We start from the raw sequence: 21553 nt of genomic DNA, 5'->3' as shown, positions 1-21553 counted from the left end.
GTCATCATTGTAAAAGCTTTTGGAAAGATCTATGTGCTTATGTGAAATACAGAATCTATCATTCTTTCTCTCTCAAATGGAAAAATGATTTGATTTGGTATTACTGACCACAGAGGGAATGATGATGATATTTTTTATCTAATAAACTTTATTAAAATGATGGCCAAATCTTATATTGATAAATGTACATTTTCAAATAATAAACCTTTTTTCTGCACTGGCTAGTAAAATAACAAATGATATGGTTATTGTTGCTCACAGTGGAAACAGAAAAGCTATGAAACTATATTGAGTCTGTTTGTTCTTTAGTGTTTTTGTGTAGTCGATACTTTAATTAAATATGTTAATGTGTTTTGTGTAGTCTTATAGTTTTCATGTTTATTTGTATAACTCTAACCTTTTAGTGCATTAAGTTGGTACTAATAATATATATTATTGTACACCTGTATGTACATGTTTTTGTTCACAAATAAAAGTTTTAAAAAAAGGTAAATATGAACAGCCAGCATCTAGTTAGCTTAGCTTAGCACAAAGTCCTGAAACAGGGTAAACAGGCCAACATGGCTCTGTCCAAGAATAACAAAATCAGCCTACCTGCTCCTCTAAAGCTCACCAAATAACACATTATATGTTGTTTGTTTAATCTGTGAGAAAATTAAGTGAAAAAACATCACATTGTGGTTTTACAGGGGGTTATTTGATGGACAGGTAACTTCTTTGAGTCTTGTCATCGCTGTAGGTTGCCAGGCAATTAGCAGATATGTGCTAATTTTGTTTGTGGTTTTGTTACCTTTGGACAGAGCCAGGCTAGTTGTTCCCCTATTTCCAGTCTTAACGCTAAACTAAGCTAAGCTAAGCTAAGCTAACCAGCTACTGGTGGTATTTCATATTTTCCATACAGACATAAGTGTGGTATCACTCTTCTCATCAAACTCTCAACAAGAAAACAAATAAGCCCATGTCTCAATATTGTTGAACCAATCCTTTAAGATATATAATGTATAAACAAATTCTAATTAAATGAATAATAGGAATGAGCGAACCAAGTGAGCACACAAGGTGTCTTACCTCATCAACCTTCTGTTCTTTGTGCAGCTCAGTCATATCGATCATCAAGCTGCCAGTAATGACAAATAATTACCCAAATTTGGTCGGCAAACAACAAGCGGAGAAATCACACCAATTAATCTGAATAGAGGGGATCCAGTTATTGACCGGCTGTTATGTGGTGTCAGCGCTGAGGTGTAGTGTTATGGCCTTGGGGCAAAATCAATTGACTTTCCCCTTGGACTCAGAACTGTGAGATAAAACCTCTTCTTCACTTTAACTAATGTCTACTAGCTCAGATCCTTTTCTTCACACCATCCCCCCCAGGTCTACGATACAACAAGTGATATCAAACCAGATCCTTTTAGTTTGAGATGGATGTGTATACGCAGCTTGCCACAGTTACATAAAAAGCTTGTCCCAACCTATCAGTCACACTGCTGGGGTACAACAGAACTTGTTTTTCTTATGAAGTATGTGTAATAAGATCAGAGGAGAGCAGGAAATTAGAAAGGCTCACCTTCCCAGGAAATCATCCTTGTCTGGGTCCTCATCAAACAGTTCAATCTCGAGGTGTTGACCTGAGTGCTCGTACACCAAGGCCTGATGAAGATATGGACGCTTGTTCAAACAGGCCAATCAATAGACACATATCTTTGTTAATGACACTTACTCGTTTTTATTGTTAACAAATAATAGCGTTGTAAACGTTCACCCTCCCCCCCAAACTTGTCACCTCGTAAACTTCATTCCATTTGGGATGGAGGCTCTCTTTGACTGTCTTGCTCTGGAACAGCTGGTTGCCGATCTGCAGGATGCCGTAGGGGTCAGACTTGCCCTTGATCAGCCCCCCTAGAAATTTATCTTTCCCTTCCAGATCCTGAGCCTCCAAGAAGTGAATCCTCAGGACTCCCTGTGGAGACATGCAGATCACAGTGTTAGAGGGGGGATCAGCTCTGAAATAGCAGCCTCTGACACTTCAAGGCCACAGTGGAGTTAGAGTAGATGAGATGTGACTACTGTTATTAGGCACTGCGAGAGAAAACTGTGGCTTACTCCAAGAGTTAGGAAGTAACAAAATATTTGTAATGACTGTATGTTTTATTCATATTTTATTGGATTTTCTACAGTAGTTATTTAAATTATTTAATGATTTGGGGAACAAGAAATGCAAAAGGCAATCTGAATGATAATAAGTGTTGTACATCATGATAAAATGTGAATGTGTTTCAATATTTGTTTGCATGCAAACTTGAAATACAGAACATTTAATGAAAGTACTTTCACTTTCTTTTCTACATTTTTCTTTACAAGACTATTATACTTCCTCTAAAAACTAGATTCTGTGTGTGTGTATATAAACTGTGGTTTCAACTAGGGCTGCAATTAACATTTATTTTCAATTGATCTGTTGACTTTTAGTTTTTTTAGTTATCAGTTTTGTCTGAGCAACAGTTTGAAACTCAAAGACATTGAATTTACAGTGATATAAAACAGAGAAAAGCAGAAAACCTTTGTTGCTTGACAAATGACGTAAATGCTGAATCCATTAAAAAATTGTTGTTGATTCATTCTCTTTTGATCCACTAATCAATCAATCAATCAACTATCACTCCACATCACTATGAGAAAGGAGTGTCTGTCTATACAGAGTTTGTACCCTAAAATATAATTAAATATAATAAAATAGTAATCCTCAACAAAGTTGCTGCTTGCACAGAAACATGTTTATCTTGTTGCCATGGATACATGTACAAGCGGCAAAGCCTTGACATACTGTTTTGCAGCTTTGGCTGCTTTTGTTTCATTGTCTTTTAGTGCTGCAAGCTTCATACAGAAACCTTGATTACTACTTTATTTTATTATAGAAAAGAATCATTGAACACATATGACACAACATCCCATGAGATATGTGACTATCACCTCCTGGCCATGAAGCAGCCCGTTAGACGAGGCATATTAAACCAGTCAATGTTTTACTTGATGCAGTTTCAAACTGCACTGGTACCTTTGGCATGGGGAAGCGTAGCTGGGCCAGTTCCACATCCCCGACTAGAGGGACGGTGATACGGTTGGGTAATACCAGATAACTGTAGATTATGTCTTGAATCAGACTGTCAGAAAAGCCACTGTGGGGACAGGAGGGAGGCAGGATGGGGGTTGAGAGAGGGGAGGAAGGGAAGATAAACAGAATGAAGCAATGAATTATTTAAAAGACACTAAGGGTGCCCTTGGGTTATAAATATTCTCCTTTAATCTCAGCTTAGTACATTTCTGTTTCACATGTTGAAGATAGTAGGAATATTGGAGTCAGTTCAAACATGTTGCTACTGCTAGCCAAACCTCTAAATGTCTATCTGATCCACTAATGATTCAACACTGCGTGACAGCAATGACAGTGAGGGTAGAGATTGGCATTACTACCAGGCCTGCCTTCATAGTCATTTAGCTGCTGCAGAACAGCTGGATAATTGCAGTCAGATCATGATTAGAAAAAATGGTATTATTACTCAGCTTGTCTCTCGAATAGAAACAGCTATGACTACAGAACAACTGTCCATACATCATGATAGGTACGACATATCCTAATCAAACCACCTGAGTTACTCCTGGGAAGAGAATTTGAAATGTGGACTATAAAACACACCGGCTAAATCTGCAAAATGAGCCACAGGAAACACTAAAGTGACGCCATGTGAGATACAACTACACAGTCAGTAATAAATCGGACATTTACCATTACACAAGAGCTGATGTACCTTTCCCCTGTGCTTCCTATTTGCCCACCAGTGTTGAAATTTAGAGCAGCCATGACAACTTGTATGTAATTGATGTTATAAATAAAGAGAACTCTCATCCCGGTTGTCTTGTTGAATTAAGCCCAGGATGCTTTCAGATGGCCCAATAGTCGCTGAGAGTCACGGCCCAAAACAAGAATATTCACTTGTAACAATGATTAGACCCACTGTACTTCCCTAAAACGCCAAAACAAAGTAACTTCATATTTGGTCAAAGTTGAGGGTGTTAAAACCAGAATCTGCTTTTCAGCATCTATTTTAACATTTTAAATGACTATGCAACAGAAATATGTCATTTAAACACAACATGTAAAATTTACAAGAGCTGGAGAATCGAGGTAAAAACCAAACTGCCACTGCTGGTGAGATAGCCTTAGCTAAAGCTAATTTACCCACTTTCCTGTCAAAAATCTATTTTGATGCTCCAACATCTTGGTAATTTAGTTCGTTACACCATATAAAAAACTCAGTAGCTACATCCGATCATAATGGAGAAAAAAAAGTAGCACCAGATAAACTAGTCCTGCTTTAGAGGTTGCTATAGCCTAGCTTAGCAAAGTAGCAGTAGCAACCAGCTCTGTAGCCTCTGCCTTTAGTGGGATTCACATGATTTAATGTGGTTAAGCTACCTTTAAATCACATGTTCAAATGTATTAAGTTAAAGATTAATTTAATAAGTCGCTTATTAATTTCAAACGACATGAAAGGTGAAGAAGACGAACATATTTTGTTTGTAGATACTTCGTTTTCACGACGCCCTTTGGATTGTCCAAACATTATCAGCATCTAAAGTAGCATCTAAATGTCTTTTGATGTTTTATGTAAAGTCTGTGACAATGACAAAAGAAATAAAATTACAACACATATATATGTAACACAGTTGGTTAAGAGCCTTTGAACTCTGAAACCTTTTTTCTCAACTACACTGTTTCTGTAGTTAATGCTCTCTGCCTTCATGAGGCCATTTTGACATTTATTCTTATAATTATTATGCTCACAACCACTCCACACACCCACTGATTTCCTCTCTGCTGCCAACCCCTGCAGAAAATAGGTCATCGCACACCTGACCCTTACAAACACAGGCTAAATATTATCTGATCCTTAAGCATCTCATTCACCAAAAGTGATCTTAATATATAAACCTGTTTTTTTGTTTGTTTGTTTGTTTGTTTTTAACCAGGCATCAATTTGGCAAGAAATGAAATTCTACCAAACGATATTTTCTAAATGTCAAACCACCCAAATGTCAGTAAGTAATCAATTGCTAGCAGCTATTTGACATTTCAGAGCAAAGAGGACTTCTGAGTCGGCTGGAATTTAATGTTGGTGTTGTTCGAGATTACAGAGCTATGGTTGTGAATCGGTTGCCAAAATATTTATAAATGCCTGCAGTTAACTACAACAGTGCAACCTTTCATATAGGTAACTTAATCATAATGGTTGTCAAAACCTCCTTAGAGAGCTGACAAAGGACAATAACTTCCTTATATAACTGACAATATCCATCAGTGCTGTCCTGAAAAACAAGTTGAATTGCTTTGAAAAAAGAAGCTGTGAAACAATATTGAAGCAGCATGGAGGGCTGACAAAACCACCAATGAAATAAACTCAATATAGCCACCTGTGTTTCTCCGGAGTCAGGGGAAACATTCATTTGATCAATCCTCGGTTTATCTTCCAATGAAACGGCAGGCTATAGCTCTTCTCTGTGAGCCGATTAGAGACATTATGATTCTCTAGTGGGGGACTGATCACAGGCAGAGCTTCTCTCCAGCTGAGGAGTGAGATTGTAAAGGGATTCCTGCTGCATTTCTGTCGCGCACCTGGCACGAACACTGCGACACCCCCACGTACCCGCTTGTGTTTGTGACTGCACACTAACAAGAGTGACACAGTCTATTCATTCCTTTTAGGACAACACTGCTTACTGTACATGCACACTCATACCATACAACATACAGTATGATCCTTTTTTTTTTTACTTATGTGTCCTATCAAAGACAAATTTCCATCATTCTTTAAAAGATAATAATGTTTTGGCACGGCTCTAGAGACGGTGATGTCGGTCTGTTGGTGGCTTCCAGACTGAAATATCTCTATTTGATGGATTGCCATGAGATTCTGTACAGCTCCACCAGCAGGTCAAATATCTCGACATCTACTGGATGGATTATCACAAAATTTTGCACAGATATTTAAAATCCCCAGAGGAGGAACCCTAATGATCTCGGTGATCCCCTGACTTTTCCTCTAGCGCCACCATGAGGTTGACATGGTGGTGAGTCAGTGAAATATCTCAACAACTATGTGCCCACATTTAGCCTCACAGAGCCGCTAGCATGGCTGTAGACTCAGTCTTGTTTTGATAAAAAACCAACTCAAATCACAACTTGTAAAAGAGTAAGACATTTGTTGCGTAATAATAATAATAACAACAAGGTTTATGAGAGACACACTGGGCAAGCCCTCAAGCATGCAGCTGACACTGTCTGTCTGACACTGTGAGGAACTCATAGCTGTCACTATGATTTCACCATCTGGGGCTCTCATATACCAGCGAACCACTCTTTTCACGTGCCCCCCGCCCTCCTTTGCGACCAACACACCCACACACACACATATTGCATTGCACAAGCCGCATGGATCCATTTCACCCCCACGGAGGACTCAACAGAAGGGCAGAGAGACACAGGCTACTGAGCTCTGCCTGTGTTAACATGTCTGTCCACATCAGCAGGGTATATGACAAGCAGTAATCCCAGAAAATCACATGCGTCACTTTATTTTGGGGTGTAAATGATGTATGAACCGCTTAATGCAGCAGCAAGTAATTGTGTTGGGCTGCTTAATCGACATTCATGTGCTCGGTTCACACAGCTGGGAGTAAAGTGAAAAGACAATTAATATGAGCAAGAAAAAATAAGCAAGAATGAGGAAACAGTCTACAAATAGCACATTCACTGCTATGACCTGTTTTTGCCCAGTTAGATCACACTTGTAAAGTGCTTGACAGAAAAAAAAAGACCCATCCATCAATAGCATGGTTAAAAATGCTGCAAATCTAGCTGGGCTATTCTTTGACATCTCAACTTTCCTTTTCTCTCTCACAGACACAAAGACATTTTTTCAAGAAGCAAGACAAGCAGGTTTTGGACTGACTTACTTGAGCCCAGGAATGTCCAGTATATTGGTGAGACCTGTCCAGTTTATGTCGAGAAGCTAAAAGGAAAAAATAAAAAAGGAGAGCATTTGTTCAGAATGGAAGAGTGGAAAGTGTTAGTGACTTTAAATTGCCAAATCCAAAACACTTAACTTTATTGTTTCCTGCCCCCCTGAGCAACACTTAACACTTGGCTACTTGTTTTCTAGCCAACACAGTCCATAGATTAATAACAGCAGAGACAGAGATATATAAATATATACAAGTCGCTGCAAAACTAAAATAAATCAAAAGTTTTGTAACTTGCTAAAAACAAAGCACTACCTTACCTGCTGTATGTATATATGTTTATATTAATTATTTAAGAAAAAATTGTGACTTATTCTGGCTGGAGGTTACCTCACTTTGGAACAAAGGTCTTCAAACACTGTGGAGGCTTTAGATCACACACCAGTTATACATTAATATATATATATGTTAAAAAAAAAAAAAACCTTTTGGCAACTGATGTGTATGTTCATTGTTTTTATGTTTTTTTGTTTCCATTTAAGTTCGCCTCACTGTCTTAGTGTTTAAAAGGTGCACAATTAGCAGCCGTTAGCTTCAACAAGAGGACTGAAAACACAGATCCATGATGGAGAAGAAGACAAAACACCTGGCTTACTGAAATATTTATAAAAGCAGCAACCACCCTCTAGGCTCTCATTAGTTTTCAGGGTTTAATGAGGTCAGGTCCAATGTAGTTTTTCACGGTTAAGTAGCAGTTTTTACAAGAACATTCAGGAGTCAAAAAGATGATACAATTATACACCTATTTCATTCTCTTTCTAAGCAGCACCAGAGATGTCAAATTTGGATTAAGGAAAGCAGGAAAAAAGACATGTCAAAGAGAGGTGTGAAAAGCATCAGCTGAGACCTGAGAGGCAGACAGATCCTTCCTCTTTGATCTGTTTCTGCCTCCGAGCTGACGGAGCTGGTCTTGATGCGTTTTCTTAATGAGCCTTTCCCACCCTACTTTTCTCCCCGAGCTGCCTACACAGCTGCAGATGCACTGAGTGCTGCTAGGAAGAGGGGGAGCACTGCAGGACTGTGAATGATGTGGATCGTTGTCTGTGTGTTGTGGGAACATGGTGCAGGAAGACACACTCCCTCCTGTACTACTATTCACTTAAGTGGACAAAAGAGTGTTGTTGTATTCGGTTGAATAAGCAAACAGCTAACTGTTACAGCTTGTTACAGTCACAGCTCACTAAATCAATCAGTCAAACAAAAACTAACTGTTGATGTAATTGATTAATCCTAAAAAAAAAAAAGATTAATCAATTGATCTTTAGGCTGTAAAATGTCTAAAATAATGAAAATTAGTTTCCAGAGTCACAATTGAAGATTGATGTCACTCTCATGTCTCTATGCTAAATATGACGCTACTGTCAGAAGCTGGTTAGCTTATCTTAGTTTAGGCTAGCTGTTTCCAGTCTCTATGCTAAGCTAGGCTCTTCTCTCAGCTGTAGCTTCATATTTAATGGACAGACATGAGAGTGACATCAATCAATTACAGCTATGGGAACTGTTTTGTTATTATTTTGGACAATTTACAGCCTACAGATTAAATGATTAATCAAAAATAGCTTTATCTTTAGATTAATTGCATGAATTAATTAATACATTAGTGAATAATGTAAAGACTCATTATATGACAGCATAATCAATCAAAATCGATATTCTCCACTGTTGGACTTAGGTCGTTTCATAAGTCATTACATAAAGTGCAAGACTGTTTGTTCAACTGAGACAGAGTAATAAAATCTCTTCAGAGATCTCGCTGCAGAATGTATTGCATCTTTGTTATTTATATTACACTGCTCTGAGTCATATTGGTGTGATCATTCAGTACAGCCTGACATGGCCAAGACCTCTTATGGTCTGGAAATGTCTCTATTTCATTTGGCACTCAGGATCAGGCCTTTTATAGCACGCTAGAAGACGAACAATGAGTTATTTGAAGTCCAGGGTACACAATGTTGTGATTTTTTTATTTTTTAAAGAAATTGCTCTTGCAATTTATTTTCTCTCTCCTTCAGTTTACTAATATATCTACAAGCAAAAGTAGATTGAGACGCATAAGAGTGTGTGTGTATATATGTGCGCCAACATTCACTGACTGAGCTGCTGCCTTCACCCTTCAGTATATCCACCTTGAGCTTTAGCTGAGTGCCTGGGGTAGAGAAATCTGCCAAAGTAGGTCTGGCTTGATCTGCAGCTATTTAAAGCGCTGCTATAGTTCCACTGGGTCCTCCCATTTGGTATAAATCGGTCAAACATTTTTTAACTGTGCAGCAGTGGCTCTGCACAGGGGTTGAGAGGGAGATTGATGGAGTGTGCACTGGAAAATATTGGATATGCAAGCAAGGGGAAATGTGAAAAGCAAATGATGTAAAGTGATGTAAAATCTATGCTGTAAAAACTGAAATTAAACTGGAATTTGAGCCTGCGAAATGTAAGAAAATCATTATAATATGATTCAGCTGTAATCTAACTTATGATATAATCGTTTAAAATCCAGTTTATGTCAGCCTGAAATTGAAAACCTGTTCATTGTATGAGGTACAATATTAGCGTATAATAAAATTTAGAGATGATATAAAATACACCAAACTGCTGTACAACAGATAATCAGGACAGACGCTGGCATTTTGTGATATTCACAGGAACGAATCCAGCCTTGGCGAAAATAGTGGGTACAGAGAATTGAAAGAAATCACACAGTGAAAAAGTTTCTTTTCAAATGTCAGGTCAAATAATTGCAAAGAGCTAAACGGGTAATGTGCTGCACCATGCTGGAAAAGATTGAGGAGATACCTGGTATTGTATTCCGATATGCAAATCCCAGTTTAATAGCTTCTACTCTAATCATATTGCATCTACTCTGACATTATTAAACCCACTGCTGCTCTATTTAACAGGTTTAATTGAAGTCATCAGTGTCATCATCAGTGTATCAGTGTTTGGACTTACTGGTTTCTTGAGGAAGAACAGAGACAGAGCTCCAACAAGAGGCATGTCACCCAGCAACGGCTCCATCACCACTCTCAACACGCCGTGGATCTGTGACAACACAAGAGGAACACATTATCACACATACATATAGTACACAAAGGGAGAGCTAAAGGGAGCTCACAGTCCGTTGGCCCTTGACATTCCTCAGCGGTGGAACCGTTAGCTGTAGCACATGACAGGTTGGAAACTCGATCACAGCCTGACTTCACACATGCCCTGTGTCATCCTCCACCTTCTCCATAACATGTTATGACAATTACAAGGATTATAGTATTGGAAATGCTTCAGACTTGTCATGTGGATCTCACCAGCTGCTCTAATCCACACAAGGCAACATAGCATGTTTAAATTCTAGCACCAATGTCTTTGTTTTGAAGCTATATTTGTATTTTCAGGAATAAACGTCAGTGAATCCTGCTTGTAGCCTGTAGAATAGCATCTGAAACAGCAATTACACGTATGAAGCCATGGCTAATAAAGCACCAGTGAAACCAATACCAATAACACCCTTGAAACCAATACTAATAAAACTCTTTTAGTGTTTGGATGGAGCTCTTCGGAGGAAATGCCACCACAATCATTTTAAGACTTCACATTATTTCTGTGGCCAAGGAAAGTTCAATTAGTGATTTTTTTTTTTTTTTACATTATTTCCTGAAAATAGAAACAAGAAAAATGATCCTTCAGTTTGTCATCTGCAAGATAAAAGCTGCTCCTTAGATAATGACCTGGCATGAATTTGCACAAAAAGCTCCCTCACATGAGTCATTTTTCTTGTTTCTAGCTTTAGAAAATAGTAGTACACTTAATATTTGTCGTAGTATTGACATAACTGTCTTCAGGAATAATAATGTCTTAAAGACAAGGTGATCTACAGCAACTGGCTAGCAGCCAAACACCAAGATGAATAGATCTTAAATGTAATTGATTCATTTATAAAAGAACAAGACTAAGAGTCTATGGCTATTCTCTGTGAGGCTGCAATTATAACCACAGTTGTGCTAACATGCTGATGTAAAGTCAAGTCAAGTCAATGTTATTTGTAGGGTGCAGTATAATAAAGAAGCAATTCAACGTGCTTTGCAGAGTAAAACACTGATAAACAGTAAACGTTTTTCAGGTAGAATGTTTATCATGTTCACTTGGTTGGTTAGCTAACTCTTGCTAATTAGCACTAAACACGAAGTACATCTGAAGGTTTTCTCTTAAATCTGTCTAAAAGAATAATAATACCAGCAACTGACTAGCAGGGAAACACCAAGCTAAATAGATCTTAAATAATGGATTCATTCATAAAAGAGTAAGATGCTAAAGCCATGCTAGCAGCTTTGTGTGGCTGTAATGAGTGAATGGGCACTGCTGTGATTTGAGCTAAACGCTAACATCTGCATGCTAACATACTTTCAATGACGTTGCTAACATGCTGCTATTTAGCTCGTACTGTTCACCATCTTCATCTGCTAATTAGCTCTAAAGCAAAGTACAGTTGAAGCTGATGGGAATGTTTTGAGTTTAGCATGTTTTTGGTCATTAACTTAAGTATTGGACAAATTAAAATTTTGAACTGATAACGGCACTAAATGGAAAACAAAGGGATCACCAATGTTGCTAAAAATCATCTGTCCTATTCAACAGTTTTAGAGACATCTACAAAATTTGAGTGTATATAATTTCATCTTTAATTGCATTTGTTTGTTAGATTATGCATCACATCTGTTGTATTCAGAATATTTTCATATTTATGAGTGTATATAATTTGGCCTTTAATTGCATTCGTTTCTTTGTCTTTTTTGCATCTCTGTTTTTGTATTTTGATTTGATTTATGTCGGGTGGCTGCTGCGGCATTTTAATTTCCCTTTGGAAATTAAATCCATCCATCCATCCATCCATCTATCTATCTATCTTTCTATCACTCAAAACCACAAATGTCAACCTCATTGTGGCACTGCAGGAAAACTCCTGGGATCACCAAAGTCATCAGGATTCATCACCTTGGAACAAGAAATGTCTGTACCAAATTTCATGGTGATACATCCAATAGTTGTCATGGTGGACTGATCGACCACTAGCATAGCTAAAAATTATTGTATGCTTAAAGTCATTTATTTACAGATTTAACAAGCCTTTTATGTACAATAGCTGTGATGAGAAGTGGACCTCAATTATAGTAGCGGGACCACATGACGGCCTGATAAACAAAAGTTATCAGCCAGTGTTGAACCCTACTCCTCACAAAGCCATCAGTAATCTCAGTGTTATCATTGAGTCAAGCACACCTGCTCTGTGTAACATAAACCTGCTCAAGGAGTGATGAGACTAATGTATTAGCTGTTGATAATGAGCTGGAGAGATATGTAGGTCTGCCCGAGTTACATAATAGGAGCAGTGAGCAACAAATGACTCCCAGGGAAAGACTTAATAGCACTCGATCTCCAAGGAGGTACACTGATTGTTTTTTCTGCCTGCTACGTTCCACTGCGGCAACACACAAAGGGTGTCAAGGACATACAAGAACAACAAAACAGAGTCAGAGTCAGGCACTACAGGGAAAGGAAATCTTCTCAAGGATCGTACTGCAAATGAAGACATTACATTTTTAGTATGTGAATATTTCATTTTCTAAAGTTTATTTCTTTCAAATTCTGTTCATCAGGTACATTTTAACAGAGAAAGAGCTCAGTCCAGTAAGATGTTTATAATTGTGTGGTAAAACCTTATAATGTCATTTTTACCTCTCTGAACTATTACTCCTTACTATCTTAACAGTTCAGTAGAGAAGTAATACCCAGCCTCAGGTCACGACCCACCCGAGAGGTTGCTTAAAAAATCTGAGGGGTCACAAGACAATAAATGGGATGAGAAGGAATAAAAAAAAAACATTTCTGCAATAAAAGACTTGTACTGAATATCTATTGAGACCTCTAAATATGATTCAAAGTGAAAAATCTGAGAGGAGAAAATCACTCTTTGGTTGAACTGCTGTCTGTAACAAACAGCTCACAGGTAGACATTGCTTCATTTGAAGAAGGAACCAGTGCTGTAGAGCATTTCATGAATTCTGTTTACAAATGCAATATATTATTATTATTCTGTTGTTTTACTTGTACTTATGCCACATCAGTATGAGCACACACCTTTCTCTGCCACTGAAGTCAAGACTTTACTTTGTGTTTTCATGCCAGAGTATGATAAAGTTATACACTTAGAACTCACTTAGAAAGCTTTCTGTACGTAGACATTTAAAAGTCACTGCACAGGAAGAGCTTTCAATTGGAAGGGAAAAGGCTACTGTCCAAATATCTTAAGCATCCTGTTCTTATGTGCTGTACAAAGAAGAAAGTTTTCTTTAACTGTTCAGCCAGCACTAGAGAAGCCTCTCAAATTAGAGCCGACAGCGCAGACCTTTAAGTCACCAAGTCACTTTATTTTGGACTTCCCCTGCCCTCACTGGAAGACACCTTCAGATCACGCTGCCTCCGCAGAGCCAGCAGCATTCTGAGGGATGCGACTCACCCCTATCATCACCTCTTCTCACTGCTGCCATCTGGAAGGTGCTACAGGGCCTTAAAGATCCTTCCAGACTCTCTCAAAAACAGCTTTTACCCCAGAGCCCCCACTGAACTGAACTCGACATAACAGCATGTCCCTACTACCACCACCCCACATCATCATAACACCATGTTCCTTGTCTATCAACCACTGCAGAGGCCAAAAGTCTGTGAGAATGTGTTAGAAAAACAGAAACCAATCAGAAAAAAAAAGGAATTTCCTTACCTGGATGCTCTTGATACCAGCTTTGCAGTAGTAGCGTTTAATGTCCACGTCAATCTCTGTATTGCCTACAAAGCTGAAAAAAACAATAGTATGCTGGTAAAAATCCTGTACCAGGACCGAGGTTCTTTCACTTTTTTTTATCAGTCTCAAAGGGACTTTCGTGGTCTTGTTTGGTGGGATAAGACGTCACATTGGTTAACTTTAGACCTCATGCAGATTTCCATGTTTTATTCATTCACTTCATGGTGTTGTTTTTGAAACTCCTGCTGAGTGTTTAGCTTGTGTAAATGCGACATGACTGAAGTAATTGAGCTCACTGAGTTATATTTAGTTTTTTAAAAGCCTGTTATTTAACCAGACCTTTAATGTTATAATCCTTAAGATTTTCATGGAATCACACCCTGTTTTTCATGGTCTGCATTACCTCTCTGTACAGTAGTTTTCTTTGTTAGTGGCAGAGTCCGCCATTCCCACACTGAATTTAAATTGCCTACCTACACACGAGGGATTAAAAGCAAATGATGCAGCAGGTATTCCAGCGTTACTGATTGTTGTTCATGGCAGGATGTAAAAAGGTAATTTACTGACTGACTTATTTATCAGAACAACATGTTTGTTTGGCTGCACTGTAAACAGTTGTATTTCTGACAAAGTAGCTGCTCAAGGCGTGTTTGCTGTAGTATTAAAGGATAGGTTCACAAGTCTGTCTTAAAACAATAGTCAGGTACCCAGGTGAACACTGAAATAGGTTTTTCGTGCCATAATCATTCCTCCTATGCACACTGACCAGTAGAACTTCCCTTCATAATGCACTAACAATGTAATAGGTGAGGGCCAAAATCCACAAGCCTCCTTTAGTGCAAAAATGTATTTAAAAATTGATATGAAGCTTCCAACCAAATGAGTCATATCAGGTAGATATCTTTCAATGTTACAGTCTTTTTAGTGCCAAAGTCTCTCTTTTTGAAACACTGTCCGAGGAAACACAAAGAGGGAATTTGATACTAAAAAGACTGTAAATGTGGCAGATATCCACTTGATATGACTAACTCAGACTGCTGAAGCCTGATATAAACTCTTTTAGTGTTCATATGGGCACTTGACATATTTTAAGACAGACTTGAAAAATTGTGAACCTATCCATTGTGTTACCATATGTGTTACTGTGTTACCATCAATAAACCAAAGGTGTCAACCAAATCAATCATGACGAAAATCTTAAAGTTGCAATACACGACTTCCAGCCACTAGATGTCGCACTATAGCACCAACATCTTGGATCAAAACAAACGTGTGTCGTTTACTCAATAAAGTTGAAAAAAAGAAAAGAATCAGATCAAACTGTCAAACTAGGCAGAGCTGATCAAATATGGATCAAGAAGTCTTGATATATATCTGGGGGGGATCTTTAATGATTACAACTTTAACTGCATTACTTTACAATTGTAAGAGAATAATGATTTAAACAGATCTGGTTGGCTCACCTGATCTGTAGATCCATGATGATCTGTCGCTTATCCACATTCTCTGTGTAAACCTTGACCCCGTTGACCCTCAGGGGCTACACCGCAACAGAGGGAAACCATTATGACCACTGCACCACTCCAGTCCATCAACACCACACCAACACCAACACACCCTTCCCAACCTCCACGTGGTTAGCACAAGGTCGACCCCTCTCCTGACCCCCACATGGAAACTATTTAAGAAACAAGCATGCCCACATGTGTCAGCGACGTGCATGTATGTCCAAACGGCACCTGCTGCTAGTAGCCTGTTTTATCACCGCTGCAACAGCACATGATCAGTCTGAGAACCATGTTTGAACTCTAAAAGACGCTCACTTTGTCTCCGATGTCGATCTTGCTGAAGCAGAAGGTGCTGAGGTGGGCGTTGGACTCCTTCACCGCCGGCTCGATCGTCTCCCGGAACAGTTTCTCCACAAACTTGCAGATGTAGGGCCACATCTGTTTCACCGTCTGACAGGGTACAGGGAGAGAACAGGGACTGAACTTGATGGAACAAACTAAAAAATTGGAGTAATTTCTCCATCACATTATTATCCTAAAAGACATGTACATGTATGTGCTATAAGACATTGCGGGATATTACTTTCATTACATTAACTTGATCTTCTTTAGGTTGTTCTTGCTGCTTCATACAGGTATGTGGCTCATACTGTGAATAATACAGTTACTGTAAAATATTCAAACTGTAGCTCTATTTAGGTAGTCTTGTCAGACTCATACACATCAAGCAGGAACACCAACAAATGAAATTTTGATGGCTGCATCTGGATCATTTTAATGTATTCCCATGACTGCTTTTTTTATTTACATCCAGGTTGTTGCCATGGGGATTCACAGGGGTTATTACATTTTACAGTGCTGCAGAAACAGGGCTGTATGTTAAGTCCAATGTGCCGCAGTATAGAGTGTGGCAACATTCACAGGCCCAGAGACGAGTGACAGACATCCCATTTACTCTGGTTTTCACAAAGCAAGAAGGAAGGCTTCACTCAAGCAAACAAATTCAAGAGACAGCCGCTCGATTCATTACCTTGTTTAGCCACTCCACTCGCTCCACATCTGGGAAATGGACCTACAATGGAGAAAAGAGAGCAGATAATCTCGTGGTTGGTTTCAATAAGCCTGTTAATGCAACATTTTAAAGGCAGAGTCCACATTCAGCTCTGGGGAGAGATTTCTGCCACTGAAAATCTGACTTAAATAAAGAGAGCATGTATTTACTGGTTTGAAAATTAGGTTTTTTTTTATATTAAATTCAGCTGCAATTAGTTGATTAATCAATTACTTTGGTAATCTATTAATCTTTTAGTTTATTTTCAAGCAAAATTGACAAGCAGGCCCTAGTTTCCAGCTTCTTTAAATTACCTCGCCTCACTTGTAAATTGCTTTGGATAAAAGTGTCTGCCAAATGCAGACTAAATAGAAATGTTGCCAAATGTGATTTACTGCTTTCCCTTGACTTTCATTATAGTAAATTGAATATCTTTGGGTTGTGAATTGCTGGTCTGATAAAACAAGACATTTGATGACATCACCTTGGAGTCTATGTAATTGTGATAGACATTTGTCAGTATTTCCTGATATTACAGTATGTGGACCAAATGATTAACTGAGAAAATAACCGAGAGATTAATCAATACTGATACTAATCATTAGTTGCAGCCCTAATTAAATTTCAGTTGAAACTATTTCCAATTTAGAGAAAATTACCAAACTCATGACCAAATTCTATGAAGCACATTCACTCCGAATAAGGTCCAGAGACAGAAAGTTTGGCTCTATCTTTGAATGAGGGATGCGCTGATCTGATGCACTGGATTGGTTTTAGCCCCAAAACTTATCTTATTAAGTGGATCAGCGATGACATGACTGTTTCTTTGTCAATATGTTGTCATCATCCAGTCATGGCAGGCCACCAACTCAGTTTTTTGTGCTACAGCAATGCATGATGTTACCTTACATCAAAATGATTATAATGAGCTGAGAAAAAGAGAGCACGAGGATCGGATTAGTGTATCTGAAAATACCCTGCGTTGAGGCGTCGGAATCTGTATCAAGAACGAGAACTTGGCAAGAGCCATCTTCTTCCACTTCAAACGGTTTCAAACTGCTGTTTCATGAAGAATTAATTTGTTGTTGTCTCAAATTGTAAGATTTCTTCTTGTTTCTTTTGTGTTTTGATGTACAAGAACTTGATGCTGGGGCTTTTTGACTTGGAGTTATTGCTTGATAGAAAAAAGACAATAAAGAAAAGATGAAAGCGAGTTTCAAAACACTCTTCAGACAAATGTCAAGTTTCTCCCAGTTTTCATTTCTACTTTAGGAAGGGATGTATTGTATAACCTTTGTTTTATCTTCGCCTTTTGTGCTGGTATGAGATGAATAATATAAATGTAAACCTTAGAAGTCCTCTCTTTCCACATTATGAGTGTGAGCAAAGTGCATTTACACTGTTTGTATTATTAGACCAACACTATAGACAGATACTGCATTAGATCTACAGGTGAATTAGAAAGCAGAATTAAGAATACCCTAATACTGTGTATGTGTAATTATACTGAGCATCAAAATAAAATCCAATACCATATTCAGTAGCAGTTAATCCTGCACAAGGCCTCAGCGAGTCTCACATTTCCGCACTGCATTTGTGCTTTGAGCCTGGACCACAGTTTGAGTAATCTTCTTGAACGACCACAGTAAATAGGACATTGATTAACATGGTGTAAAGGAAATACCTATTGTGCACAAGGATGAGCAACGACGCACACACCACCTTTATAAATAACAGATAAACCACTCTGCCTCTGCTAAAAAAAAAAAAAAGCCCTACACCTCTCCATCACACTGTATTTAAGGTGTTTATTCCCTAATCGCGACAGCAAGATGAAGTGATGCTACTGGCTGGAGTGTTGGTGAGATATGACATGCGGTGCGACAGCCACAATGGATAGCACTATTCCTCATGGAATGGCAACAAAAGTGCTTATCCAGCGTTCATGTCAAAGTTGGATAAAGCAGTGACAAGAGTGAGAACAGATGAGGGACAGAAAGTTCTAGTGTATATGACGGATTCAGGCACACGGTTTCGTTATGAAGCGGAAATAGTACAATCCATTGTAAGAGACACTGACAAGGCTTCATTATTACTCCTGACACAGTGACCCTATTCAGAAAGTCTCACTGAAGCAATAGTTAATTCATTCAAAGACATGTTTTTGAGTGCTGGCAGAGGGGACTCAGCTGAGTCGATGTGAAACTGAAAGTCATCAGAGTTTGTCTTGAAAGTGGAATTAACTTAAAGGCATCTACTGTTTTTCTCCTTGAATTTAAACTGCCTAAAATGAGGAGGTCTGAGAGGTGCTCAGGACCTGAGTACAAACTCAAATTACAAACCTGTTATTAATTAGACATTAAATAATTAATGAGATATCTTATTTATATCCTGAAAAAGTAAAAAAGTACCACATTCAAGATACAGAGGACAAACTATTTGATTCAGCTGACAGCACAGCTCTACAGCACAGTAGTATCTCCTAACGACGTCACACACATAATGCTAACCTCTTACAAGTTCCGCTGACATACGTGCATCTACTAAAGGTCTACTTGATCTCCTATAAATAGCACACCTATTGGGAAACTGAACTTGAGCTGAGTTTCTGTCTTTAATGCTGCCTTGTGTCCCACGTGACATTAAACTAAGACCCAGCACATTACTTACAGTGTAAAAAGCAGCAACACCAGCCAGCCAATGACTCACCCTGGATGAATACAGCTGAGGATATAAAGTGGAGCAAGGAGGAATGCATTTTAGTGATAGACATTTGGGAATGGGGCCACTTCACTAAAAAAAGGGCTTTGTGAAAGCAATGCCCTCTCTATTAAGATTCAGTTCTGCTTAGTGGGGAGGAACTGGCTCTTGCCCAGATTTAAGAGCCACTGACTGGTGAAAAACGCCACCTCTGATCACAGCACAATATTGATGCACAGAGATGCGCTCAGCTTGTCAGTCTGGAGCACGTTAATCAATCACGATTTCCTGTGATGACTATGCACAGGCGCCAAGATACAAGCAAGGGATGCATGTACTGTACCTGCTTGACTTGCTGTTTCTTTGAAAACCACAGACTGAAGGCAGGGGATGGTGAGGACACTCCTTAATGCCTTTTTTCATTTTAAAAAGGATGCTCTCAATCCATCTTACTCCTGCAACCTCGTTTAATAGCCTCAATGCATTCTCAGCGATGTGTCAGCAAAACTGGCTTTTAACTGTTCTCAAAACATGATCCTACACTGGACATCACAAACCAGTTGAGCTGTGACTCTGGGATAAGGTTTGCAGTTCAGTTAAGTTGTAATTTGTACACGGATAGCAATCGATTCTATGCTATCTAATTTGTTTTCTCACTGATTCCCAAATCCAACCCCGGAGACCATCTCTGCCCCATAAAAAGGTTTTAGTGGACAGAAATCTCTCAATTACACTGTTATTTCTACTACAGAGGATACATAGTGCACTGATGAATTTATAGGGCGTCTAAAATAAGTTTCTGTGTGTCTAAAGTTGTGGATATGATATGTTGCATGAGCCTGCAGGTAGTCGGAGGCTGAATTAATGGATATTTATTATATATGGCAACTATATCAGTCCTATTACTACACCCTAAAAAGAAGCCGACCCACTCTGAAATGTTTCCCCTTTATGCTACGATCCCCCAGACGGCATTAACAAATTAGATAACTAAACACAAAATTTAAATGCCACAATTAATATTTTGGGATGTAAAACACTGCCTGCAGTCCGTCTCTTAAAGTGTTGTTATTTAGTTGCATGGACTAACAAATGTCTAGATATCAACAATCAAATGGTGGCATGCCTCAATTTGTTGTTTATCTGAGTTGTATTATGTGTTTGGATATATCTTAATAAGATGTGCTCCAAGTTATCTTAATGAGTTACAAACTGGGGTTTTCTGAGGATCCTATAAGAGGCTTTGGGAGATTCCCAACAAAACCCTAACCACTAAACTGCTGACCATGACAAGGAAAAGGTCAAGAGCCCCAGTGTTATCTAACAATTTTAACAAGACAAAGTGTTGCAGTAACAGAGTGAGTTACTACAGAAGAGATAGCAGTCTGGATCCCAAAATAACAGGGACCCTGTGGGCATGTTTCCTTTCCAGCGTGGTGTCTGGTTTACCATTGTACCCTGCTGTATTTAGACTGGGGCTCAGTCTAATGTCACTGCTGGTGGGGGACAGCTGCTCCATCACAGCTTTACAGCTCAACTCCTGCTCCTCCTGCTCCTGTCAGCTGACAGTTTTCCTGGAAACTCAAAAATGTTGATCACAAAAATACCACATGCTCTTCAGAGAAACCGCTCAGGACATTATTTCATCAACTGTATTTTTATTTACAGGGTGTCTTACCCATGATGGCAAATCAGAGGTCGTAAGACTTTGCTTGACACTTCTCTCCTCTTGCTCAAAGAAAGCCAGTGCTCGGCTCAGTCGACTGTACTTCCCTCCTGTGTTTCTCCTCCACCAAAAAAACACAACAAGTCCAATCAACAGCCAGCTGAAGCTGAACTCAAAATACCCCAGTGCATAAATTGGGAAAATGAGCACAAATGTTTTAGCGAAGTGCACCCAGGTATGGGTCAGCTCGCTGGTGGCAGACACCGGGGTGTCATCGGGTGTGTTCCCCGCTGAGGGATGGGGTAAGTTGGCGCAGAGCGGAGCGGGGATCGGCGCAATGTGTCCATTCTCCTTGCTGTGTGAAGGGGCTCTTCGTACAGCTGTCATGCTGTCTCTTGACATGTCTCTGCGCCCCAGAATCCGTCTTCAAATTGGTAAAAACGCGGATATTCTCACGTTGGCTCACCTGCACACCAGCCCATCGCCTTCAGAGGAGTCGTTGGCATTGACCACTTTAGTTTACGCTAAAAGGTGAGGACTGCATCCCTTTAAATGAATTAGTCCTCTAAGCCTGTCCAGTCCACAGCCCCACTCACTCTGTACCCTGAACACGGGGTGAGAATGATCATTTCCAAATACGCACAGGCACCCTTTACTCTGCGCCTCCAGTACAGCTATTAGCTAAAAAGTAAAAAATACCGCCATCTACTGCTTACTAGCGGTAAACACATCTTAATTGAGCTGTGGCGGTAATATTGCACATAATA

General features: G+C 39.1%; 1 protein-coding gene across 4 annotated transcripts in view; it reads right to left on the bottom strand.

Annotated features, from left to right (window-relative positions):
* Positions 1-21403, bottom strand: part of esyt2b (extended synaptotagmin-like protein 2b) — a 32058-nt gene extending 10655 nt beyond the window's left edge. For 3 of the 4 annotated variants that reach the window (XM_044340306.1, XM_044340307.1, XM_044340308.1), the window contains exons 1-11: positions 20799-21403; positions 16400-16441; positions 15685-15819; positions 15325-15401; positions 13841-13913; positions 10024-10113; positions 7012-7067; positions 3056-3176; positions 1784-1960; positions 1568-1650; positions 1069-1117 (exon numbers count right to left, since the gene is read on the bottom strand). In XM_044340306.1, coding sequence (XP_044196241.1) covers positions 1069-1117; positions 1568-1650; positions 1784-1960; positions 3056-3176; positions 7012-7067; positions 10024-10113; positions 13841-13913; positions 15325-15401; positions 15685-15819; positions 16400-16441; positions 20799-21188 — 1293 coding nt within the window. In that variant the 5' untranslated portion in view covers positions 21189-21403. Of the gene's footprint in view, positions 1-1068; positions 1118-1567; positions 1651-1783; positions 1961-3055; positions 3177-7011; positions 7068-10023; positions 10114-13840; positions 13914-15324; positions 15402-15684; positions 15820-16399; positions 16442-20569; positions 20695-20798 lie in introns of all 4 variants that reach the window. The other variant, XM_044340309.1, reaches the window with a different exon arrangement.
* Between the last annotated feature and the right edge of the window lie 150 nt (positions 21404-21553).

This window comes from Thunnus albacares, chromosome 21 (assembly GCF_914725855.1).
Source record: "Thunnus albacares chromosome 21, fThuAlb1.1, whole genome shotgun sequence".
NCBI classification, from domain to species: domain Eukaryota; kingdom Metazoa; phylum Chordata; class Actinopteri; order Scombriformes; family Scombridae; genus Thunnus; species Thunnus albacares.
The sequence above is the reverse complement of the archived record's forward strand: the minus strand, read 5'-3'. Positions and strand labels throughout refer to the sequence as shown.